General features: G+C 42.5%; 1 protein-coding gene across 1 annotated transcript; it reads left to right on the forward strand.

Annotated features, from left to right (window-relative positions):
* Positions 1-2,042: 2,042 nt before the first annotated feature.
* Positions 2,043-10,990, forward strand: LOC110509981 (adenylosuccinate synthetase isozyme 2). The gene is made up of 13 exons (XM_090226697.1): positions 2,043-2,838; positions 3,871-3,973; positions 4,067-4,135; positions 4,235-4,285; positions 4,381-4,447; positions 4,701-4,808; positions 4,941-5,022; positions 8,250-8,376; positions 8,477-8,631; positions 8,796-8,920; positions 9,096-9,193; positions 9,320-9,469; positions 9,576-10,990. Exons 1-13 carry the CDS (start codon positions 2,614-2,616, stop codon positions 9,626-9,628), a joined length of 1,413 nt encoding a protein of 470 aa, XP_090082823.1. The 5' UTR covers positions 2,043-2,613; the 3' UTR covers positions 9,629-10,990.
* The last annotated feature ends 146 nt before the right edge of the window (positions 10,991-11,136 follow it).

The following is an 11,136-nucleotide window of genomic DNA, read 5'->3' on the forward strand; positions in this document are numbered from 1 at the left end:
AACACAACATGACAGCAGCACAAACATTATTGGGCACAGAGAACAGCACATAGGGCAACAAGGTTGAGACAACAATAAAGCACGCGAAGGTAAGTTATTTAGATTGACATTATGGAGACACCTATTTCCAAACCTTTTCCCATAAACACAATCAAGAAATAACGCTGACATTACTGGAATACAAATGTAAGCGCATTAGATGAATTCGGTCGGAGGTGATTTGCATTCTAATGTCGAATTTACTTATGGAAAATCGTACCAAGCGATGGGTTTTACGCATGCTCTGTTCTAGCGCTGCGCAAGTGGACATTTGAAATGGAAGTTATGGAACTCCCTCGCATGCTTCTGTTGTGGAGAAAAGTCCACAATGAAACTGACATTAAATGTGGAGTATGATACATGTGCGTTAGAGCACTCACGTCTGTCGCCTTGAAGTGCTTTGAAAGGCTGGTCATGGCTCACATCAACACCATTATCCAAGAAACCCTAGACCCACTCCAATTTGCATACTGCCCTACCAGATCCACAGATGATGCAATCTCTATTGCACTTCACACTGCCCTTTCCCACCTGGACAAAAGGAACACCTATGTGAGAATGCTATTCATTGACTACAGCTCAGCGTTCAACACTATAGTGCCCTCAAAGCTCATCACTAAGCTAAGGACCCTGGGACTAAACACGTCCCTCTGCAACTGGATCCTGGACTTCCTGACAGGCCGCCCCCAGGTGGTAAGGGTAGGTACCAACACATCTGCAACGCTGATCCTCAACCCCCTCAGGGGTGCATGCTCAGTCCTCGCCTGTACTCCCTGTTCACACATGACTGCACGGCCAGGCACGACTCCAACACCATTAAATTTGCTGATGACACAACAACCTGATCACCGATCACGATGAGACAGCCTACAGGGAGGTCAGAGACCTGGCAGTGTGGTGCCAGGACAACAACCTCTCCCTCAATGTGATCAAGACAATGGAGATGATTGTGGACTGCAGAAAAAGGAGGACCGAGCACCACCCCATTCTCATCAACAGGGCTGTAGTGGAGCAGGTTGAGTGCTTCAAGTTCCTTGGTGCCCAGATCACCAACAAACTAACATGGTTCAAGCACACCAAGACCGTCATGAAGAGGGCACGACAAAACCTATTCCCCCTCAGGAGACTGAAAAGATTTGGCATGGGCCTTCAAATCCTCAAAAGGTTCCACAGCTGCACCATCGAGAGCATCCTGACTGGCTGTATCAGTGCCTGGTATGGCAATTGCTCGGCCTCCGACCGCAAGGCACTACAGAGGGTAGTGCGTACGGCCCAGTACATCACTGGGGCCAAGCTTCCTGCCATCCTGGACCTCTATACTAGGCGTGTCAGAAGAAGGCCCTAAAAATTGTCAAAGACTCCAGCCACATTAGTCATAGACTGTTCTCTTTGCTACCACATGGCAAGCGGTACCGGAGTGCCAAGTCTAGGTCCAAGAGCCTTCTAAAACAGCTTCTACCCCCAAGCCATAAGACTCCTGAACATCTAGTCAAATGGCTACCCAGACTATTTGCATTGCCCCACCCCACCCCTTTTACGCTGTCACTTTAATAACTCTATCTACATGTACATATTACCTCAACTAACCGGTGCCCCTGCACATTAACTCTGTACCTGTACCCCCTGTACATAGCCTCTCTATTGTTATTTTACTGCCACTCTTTAGTCATTTGTAACTTTTATTTATTATTCTTACTTTTTGTAGGTATTTTTTTTGTTATTGCATTGTTGGTTAAAGGCTTGTAAGTAAGCATTTCAATGTAAGGTCTGCCTACACCTGTTGTGTTCTGCGCATGTGCCAAAATGTGATTTTATATGTTGGCCTACAAGTAGCCTAGCCTATTAATTTATATGCTAATGTAGCCTTATCCTACCATTTGCCACAATACATATGTTGAAATGGTGTTATCTCTGGAGTCATTGCAAATCAATTTGTGCCAACTATTAATGACTGTTTGTTTAGTTAAAACAATTGTAAGTTATCTTTCGTGATCATAGTCACAGCTCTATCGCAATTGCCAGCTTGTTGTTAGAATACATTAGATCGACGGTAAAACAAAACCATTTTTTTCCCAAGAATATTCAGTTCATATCCATGTTATAAATATTCGTTCGGTGATTGAAATTCCAGCAACAAAAGCAATGTTACCTGTAAATCTGATGTAGTTATGTACATGCCAAAATTGATTTATTTATAATAACAGCGTTCATTTGACATCAATACATGTCGATTTATCTGGCGAGTTTAATAAAGGCGAATTATATTTTGTCTTGCAACATATTCAAATTAATGTATTATGTCACGCTAGCTCGCAATATTATTTTGATGGAAAACTGAATTTTGATAATTTCGTCGTTACAAGTTAAGTAGATATTAATTCTTAATTCGCTGTATTATGTTATGGAAAAGGGGTTTATTAGGTTTAATGTGTCAAACTCCTCTATTACTACGAGAAAGGGGCTAGTTTTCAGGGCTTGTTGGTGGGTTTTGTATGGACAATAGGCATCTTTTTTTAACCAAACCTGGCAACCTTGTTTCCCGCTATTTTTATCTTCCGGATTTAAGCAAGGCTCATGGCAGCAGATAGCACAATGTGTAATGGCCAAGAAACGGCCTCGATGAACGGAGAGCCATCTTTCAAGCGACATCGGGAGAGTGGACAGGTCGAGTCCCTGCGGATTCCGAAGGAACCTCGGAATAAAGTAACCGTGGTCCTCGGTGCGCAATGGGGAGACGAGGGAAAGGGGAAAGTGGTTGACCTGCTAGCACTGGACGCGGATTTAGTCTGCAGGTGTCAGGTACGTAGCTACTCTAACTAGCTAGCAAACAATGCATTTTGAACTTGACAAAAGTACGCCAGTCGTTCTGCTGCGTTGGCTAGGCAAAACCAATTCTAGTTAGTGTATATAATATTTAGGAAATGTGCTTACTAGATAAATTGCTAAATAGCTAAAGTTATCATGCGAACGTTAGCATTGCTAGCTAAGCATGTTATCTGGTGGTAGTGGGTAACAACCCACAACAACAAATGGGTTATCTAGCTACAGTAACGAGTGGGTATAGTTTGGGACGTTTCAACCGGAATCTGTTCCAAACACTTTGTAAATAATAAGGTTGCCAAAAAACAACGCATATAAAGTTGTATAGTGGGCAGAATAAGATACCGGGTAGGGAGTGGGTAAATTTGTTACATTTTTCCGAATAAAACGTGGTGATTGAAAAACGTATCACTCTGGTAGCCTATGGACAAGCTTTAAGCATAAACTATGTGGGTAGTTGATGCCTATTCGGCAGCTATTTAGCTAGGTGAATTGATCATCCTACTTTGTTGGCATCCTTGTTATTTAAGTTTTGGACAGATTCCTGTTGGAAAGTTCCACAAATCATGCCCACCCTACAGTAACAATTGCAGTTCACTAAATGTCTTTTGTCGGCTTCCCTGGTAAAATACTGCCTACATTGGTTTCATTCGGCTAGTTTTGACTGGTGAGTAATAAACCGTTAACTACACAAACACGTGTCCGCATTTTGTACTAAACTGGAGTTTTATAGCTGTTGAAACAAAGCTTTTCCAGTTAACAGGTAACACTTATTCACATTTGTCTGTGCTCTGTGATGTAGTTGTAATAAAAAAAACGTGAATGAACTTATCACCGTGGGGTGAAACAAATTCATGCTTTGTACTTTCAATGCCTTTTTCCTGAAGGTTGGTAAACAATGGTGCAAAAATATGTTGCCAGTTAACTGGTACTTACACGTTCGTTCAATGTTTGGCTGTACTCAATTTCTGCTCCTTCTCTTGTTGTTTGTGTAAATGTTGTCTCTTTCAGGGAGGCAACAACGCAGGCCACACAGTGGTGGTGGACTCTGTGGAGTACGACTTCCACTTGCTGCCCAGTGGAGTGCTCAACAAGAAGGCTGTCTCATTTATTGGTGAGTTGACCCTCTTACACTTCAGCCTCCACGATGGTTTCATTGGTTTGGTTTCCTATTCAAACCATCCGTAACTGAACTGCTCATCCGCAGGGAACGGGGTTGTGATACACCTGCCTGGCCTCTTCGAGGAGGCTGAAAAGAACCTGCAGAAAGGCAACGGTGAGTATTGGCAATTGAAGAGGCCTGCAGGAAAGATGATGGTGATGAAGGAAGTGGATTCCACTGATAACACTTGACCTGCTATTTGTTATTGTCCAGGACTGCAAGGATGGGAGACGCGGTTAAAGATATCTGACCGTGCACACATTGGTAAGACATGGCTGTTTGATTTATAAGTCTTTGGTTTAGTGTCTTGCAATTCTATGAATTTATGATTTTTTTTGTGTGTGTGTATCTGCTTTTAGTGTTCAACTTCCACCAAGCTGTTGATGGGATCCAGGAACAACAGAGACAGCTACAGGCGGGAAACAAGTGCGTGGGTTTTATTGTATGAGGAAGTGATGGTGACTGTTCATAAAGCGTCTCCGATTTGGAGTGCTTATCTGAGACTCTTTGAAGACGACGCCCTGTTCTTCATTTTACTATGTGGTGAAAGTGGTTGTAGCAACAACGACAAAATATTGAAGTCATGGTAGCCTTTTAGGGCTACTGCAAAGGCAGTGTTCATTAATGCTGTGGCATTCCTGAATGTCCATTCTTCTGATTTTGATGGATTGTTTTCCAGTTTGGGAACCACCAAAAAGGGCATTGGACCTGCCTATTCTTCCAAAGCTGCTCGCAATGGACTGCGAGTCTGTGACCTTGTGTCTGATTTCACTGTCTTTGCGGAGAAGTTAGTACCAAAATTATTGTTTGTAAGAATGCATGTAAGTTACCTGAAATACACTTTTGAACCTTAATGATTTTAACGATCACTAAAAAAGTTGATGTTGATTGGTAGCTGATGGCATTTCTTCGTCCACAGGTTCCGTGTGTTGGCAGGGCAATTCCTGACTATGTACCCCGACCTAAATGTTGATATTGACAATGAGCTGCAACAACTGAAGGTGAAAAGAACACTGCTTTAATGTCCCAATATACACTATGATTCAAAGGTTTGGGGTCACTTAGAAATTACCTTGTTTTTTAAAGAAAAGGAAAAAAGTTGTCCATTAAAATAACATCAAATTGATCAGAAATACAGGGTAGACATTGTTAATGTTGTAAATGACTATTGTAACTGGAAACGGCTGATTTTTATGGAATATCTACGTAGGCTTAGAGGCCCATTATCAGCAACCATCACTCCTGTGTTCCAATGGCACGTTGTTAGCTAATCCAAGTGTATCATTTTAAAAGGCTATTTGATTATCAGAAAACCCTTTTGCAATTATGTTAGCACAGCTGAAAACTTGTTCTGATTAAAGAAGCAATAAAACTGTCCTGGGTTCGATTACAGGCTCAAAATAGCCAGAAACAAAGCCTTTTTTTCTGAAAATCGTCAGTCTATTCTTGTTCTGAGAAATGAAGGCTATTCCATGCTAGAAACTGAAGATCTCGTACTACTCCCTTCACAGAAGCGCGCAAACTGGCTTTAACCAGAATAGAAAGAGGAGTAGTGGGAGGCCCTGGTGCACAACTGAGCAAGAGGACAAGTACACTAGAGTGTCTAATTTGAGAAACGGACGCCTCAAGTCCTCAACTGGCAGCTTCATTAAATAGTACCAGTCTCAACTTCAACAGTGAAGATGCGACTCCGGGATGCTGGCCTTTCAGCTGTGCTAACATAATTGTAAAAGGTTTTCTAATGATCAAGTAGCCTTTTAAAATGATACACTTGGATTAGCTAACACAACTTGCCATTGGAACACAGAAGTGATGGTTGCTGATAAAAAAAAAAATGTGGCTGTTTCCAGCTACAATAGTCACTTACAACATTAACAATGTCTACACTGTGTTTCTGATCAAGTTGATGTTATTTTAATGGGGGAAAAAAAGCTTTTCTTTCAAAAACGAGGACATTTCTACGTGACCCCAAACTTTTGAACGGTAGTGTATATTATAGCTAGCTTCATAAAAATAAAAATCTTTGTTCTGAGCCATAATCACCTGCCCAGGTTGCAGTCAAATCAAATGTTAATGTGAAATGCTTGCTTACAAGCCCTTAACCAACAATGCAGTTCAAGAAATAGTTAAGAAAATATTGCTAAATAAACTAGAGTTGAAAGTAACATTTAAGATGACATAATTACGAGGCTATATGCAGGGGGTACCAAGTCAATGTGCAGGTTAGTCAAGGTAATATGTAGGTAGGGGTAAAGTGACTATGCATAGATAAACAGCGAGAAGCAGCAGTGTTAAAACAAAGGGGCGGGGGGTCAATGTAAATAGTCCAGGTGGCCGTTTTATTCATTGTTCAGCAGTCTAATGGCTTGGAGGTAGATGCTGTTAATGGGCCTTTTGGACCTAGACTTGGCATTCCGGTACAGCTTGCTGTGTGGTAGCAAAGAGAACAGTCTATGACTGCGGTGGCTGGAGTCTTTGACCCAAAAAATTGTGCCTTCCTCTGACACCGCCTAGTGTATAGGTCCTGGATGGCAGGAAGCTTGGCCCCAGTGATGTATTGGTCCATACGCACTAAACTCTAGCGTCTTACCATCGGATGCCGAGCAGTTGCCGTATGAGGGGATGATGCAACTGGTCAGGATGCTCTTGATGGTGCAGTTGTAGGACTTTTTGAGGATCCATGCCAAATATTTTCAGTCTCATAAGGGGAGAAAAGGTGAAGATGGCGCGACAACATGACTGTCTTGGTGTGTTTGGACCATGGTAGTTTGTTGGTGATGTGGACATGACCCTCCTTTTCCTGTAGTCCACAATCATCTCCTTTGTCTGGATCACGTTGAGGGAGAGGTTGTTGTCCGGGCACCACACTGCCAGCTCTCTTGACCTCCTGTTTAGTCCCTGGGTCCTTAGCTTAGTGATGAGCTTTGTGGGCACTATGGTGTTGAACACTGAGCTGTAGTCAATGAACAGCATTCTCACACAGGTGTTCCTTTTGTCCAGGTGGGAATGGGCAGTGTGGAGTGCGATTGAGATTGCGTCGTCTGTGGATTGGTTTAGGCGGTATGCAAATTGGTGTGGGTCTAGGGTTTCTGGGATGATGGTGTTGATGTGAGCCATGACCAGCCTTTCAGAGCACTTCATGGTGACCGACGTGAGTTCTACGGGGCGGTAGTCATTTCGGCAGGTTACCTTTGCATTCTTGGTGACATGGACTATGGTGGTCTGCTTGAAACATGTAGGTTTTTAGCTTTGGTCAGGGAGATAGTTGCTGTGAGTACACACCCTGGTAATGCATAAAATGAATATAGCTTGTGTGGTTGGCTCGCGTCACTGGGAAGCTTGCGGCTAGGTTTCCCTTTGTATGCCATAATAGTTTGCAAGCCCTGCCACATCTGGCGAGCGTCAGCCGGTGTAGTAGGATTCAATCTTAGTCCTCTATTGACGGTTTGCCTGTTTGATGGTTTGTATGAGGGCATAGCAGGATTTATTTTAAGTGTCTGGATAAGTGTCCCGCTCCTTGAAAGCGGCAACTTTAGCTCGGTACGGATGTTGCCTGTAAATCCATTACTTCTGGTTGGGATATGTCGTCCCCACAGTGACAGTAAGTACATCGTCGATGCACTTATTGATGAAGCCAGTGACTGTGGTATACTCCTCAATGCCATTGGATGAATCCCGGAACATATTCCAGTCTGCTAGCAAAACAGTCCTGTAGCGTCCGTGTCATCTGACCACTTTGGTATTGAGTTAGTCGCTGGTACTTCCTACCTTTGCTTGTTAGCAGGAATCAGGAGGATATAATTATGGTCAGATTTGCCAAATGGAGGGAGAGCTTTATGCATCTGTGTGTGGAGTAAACGTGGTCTAGAGTTATTATTTTTTTAAATGTTTGTGACACGTGATATGCTGGTAGAAGTTAGATCAAACAGATTTAAGTTTGCCTGCGGATGACGTCCCTGACCATTTGGAGCGCCGCTTCTGGATGAGTATTTTCTTGTCTGCTTCTGGTTAGGGATGCTAGTCCACTTATCTCTTGTTTGTGCCCAATGAATGTGATCCTGTTCTCTCTACAGGCAATTTCTGTCTCAATTGAGCTGATTCCATGCAGAACAGCTCTTGTTAGTCTTTCAAGGGGAGCTAGAAAACGTAAGATACTGAGATGTTTCTCTATGTAGGTAGGTGGTTACTGATTTTTTTTTTTTTTTTTTTTTCTCTCCCTCTTTTCCAGGTGTATGCTGAGAGGTTGCGGCCCCTTGTCACCGATGGGGTGTACTTCATGCACAAGGCCCTCACTGGTCCCAGTAAGAAGATTCTGGTGGAGGGAGCCAATGCAGCCCTCTTGGATATTGACTTTGGTGAGAACAGAAGGGTTTGAGGGGGGGTAAATTATTATGCTATTTAGTGATGGCCATTGGAATATAATTTGAAGGAAATCAAACAATTTGTATTTTTCAGGCACCTACCCGTTTGTGACATCCTCTAACTGCACTGCTGGGGGGGTGTGCACTGGCCTGGGTGTGCCCCCGTCCTATGTGGGGAGAGTGTATGGTGTGGTCAAGGCCTACACCACCCGGGTGGGTGTTGGAGCTTTCCCCACTGAGCAGGACAATGTGAGTGGATAGTGTTTGTGTTTTGCAGAATTGTCTTAAGTCATACAGTATGAATTTCTAGGGGTGTAAACTTACTGTCTAGGAACCGTCTCTTCTAGTACTTAATATTTACATTCAGTTTAAAGTGAATCCCAGATCTGACTGCTGTGTTGATTGTGGTCCAGGAGATTGGCAACTTGTTGCAGTCCAGAGGGAGGGAGTTTGGTGTGACGACGGGCCGGCGGCGCCGCTGTGGCTGGCTTGACTTGATCCTTGTCAGATATGCCCACATGGTCAACGGCTTCACTGCGTAAGGCTCGGTCTCGCCTCCTGCTTGTCCTTCTTTCTGGATGTGTTCCATACTGTATGCATTGTAATTATTAGATCACCGTGTTCAGTCTGTTGTACTTGTGTATGCCTCCGCTATGTTCAGTTGCTGTCTATTTATTGCAAAACTGTTTGACGCCACTGTTTCTCTCCGACAGCATTGCTCTGACCAAGCTTGACGTCCTCGACACGCTGCCAGAGATCAAAGTGGGTGTGTCCTACACTGTAGATGACGAATCCCTTCCCAGTTTTCCTGGTAAGTTTCTCCCTGTCTAGGGGTACTTATTTTATACAGTTGCTCTGTTCACTTTACCCTTACACATTTGATTTGGCTTGCCCTGCATGCTGACTCCCATCTTATTCCCTGTCTTTCCCTCTGTAGCCAATATGGACATGCTGATGCGGGTGTCAGTGAAGTACGAGACGCTACCTGGATGGTGCTGCAGCACTGAGGATGTGCGGTGCTTTGAGGAGCTGCCCCCTCAGGCACAGAGCTACATCCGCTTCATCGAGGACTTCTTGCAAGTGCCAGGTTAGTCAAGAAACAAGTATTTATGGTGATTATGCAGCCTTACTGAAAACCAACCTTGTTTTGATAATTGATGATATATTCACCATGAATTTGATTTTATTTGCAGTGAAATGGGTTGGAGTTGGGAAATCCAGAGAAAGCATGATCAAGCTGTTCTGATCAGTTTGGGAACTGATATCTTTTGGTTTTCTTGCCATTACATCAGCTGATTGGGAGAAGAATGATGTTGATGAATACTTGGATGACCATAAACCTTGGGCTAAATTCCCAAAGTCTGTTCTGCAGAAAAGCAAAAACTTCACCAGCAACGTTATTAGTGAAATGTATAACCTGCATTCTATAGCTTTCTTTTCTTCTGATGTGACAAGACAATATATTGACCATTATGTTCATCCTCTGTGTGTAATGGACAGACAGGTATTAAATCTTAAACAACTGTGGTAACCATACCAGGCTTTCATCAACCATTTCATTGAAGTAGTAATGTTTTTACAACTGTTTGGGTTGTTTTGTTTGCTTTCTTTTAAAACAAGATTTTAAAATTACTTCACCTTGCAGTTATTTTTTACATTATCTTTGCTTAAGGGTTGCGATACTAGGCTAATGTTTTTAAGGAGGCCTCATAATTAGGTCTTTGGATGAGCTGGCCTGTTGTACGAAGGAATTATTGTCAGGATTTTAGATTCTAAAGGGATGCTGTCTGAATGCCTTGATTTTCTATTGACCATTAAAACTTCTTCAGGATTGGTGGGTCCCCTGCGGGACGGTTGAGCTAACGTAGGCTAATGCGATTAGCATGAGGTTGTAAGTAACAAACATTTCCCAGGACATAGACATATCTGATATTGGCAGAAAGCTTAAATTCTTGTTAATCTAACTGCACTGTCCAATTTACAGTAGCTATTTCAGTGAAAGAATACCATGCTATTGTCTGAGGCGATTGCACAGTTTTGAACATAGTTATTAATAAACATATTAGGCACATTTGGGCAGTCTTGATATAAAATTTTGAACAGAAATGCAATGGTTCATTGAATCAGACTAAAACTTTGCACATACACTGCCATCTAGTGGCCAATATCCAGATTACACCTGGGCTGGTTAAATTATGGCCTTTCTCTTGCATCTTCAAAGATGATGGTACAGAAAAATACAGTATATAAAATATATTGTATTTTACCAGCTCTAATGTGTTTTTCTCCTACATTCCTTTCACATTTCCACAAACTTCTATGTTTCCTTTCAAATGGTACCAAGAAAATGCATATCCTTGCTACAGGCAGTTAGATTTGGGTATGTCATTTTAGGCGAAAATAGAAAAAAAGGGGGCTGATCCTTAACCTCTTTTAAGATCAAGAACTTGTGATTGCACACAAACACACCTGCTGATGTTTAGAACCTGGGTGGAACTCAACTTTTAATGTATATACAAACTACAAATGTTTTCCATTTCTTTCGGTGTAATGAAGTAAACAATATGCTTCTACTCCCCTACAATTATCAATAAAATTCTAAGTGTCATTGCTGTTTTGTTGATTATTATCATGTGCATATTCTTCTCTGGAGTATTTGGTCTGCTGTCCAATAAAAGCGGTAATTTCCCTTCCCTCTTTGTCAATGGCCCTGTTCAAGAGGATCATAAGCGTAATGTTGTTCATAAATTGACT

The sequence above is a fragment of the Oncorhynchus mykiss genome, chromosome 29, assembly GCF_057628025.1.
Source record: "Oncorhynchus mykiss isolate SJ-2025 chromosome 29, ASM5762802v1, whole genome shotgun sequence".
Lineage (NCBI taxonomy): Eukaryota > Metazoa > Chordata > Actinopteri > Salmoniformes > Salmonidae > Oncorhynchus > Oncorhynchus mykiss.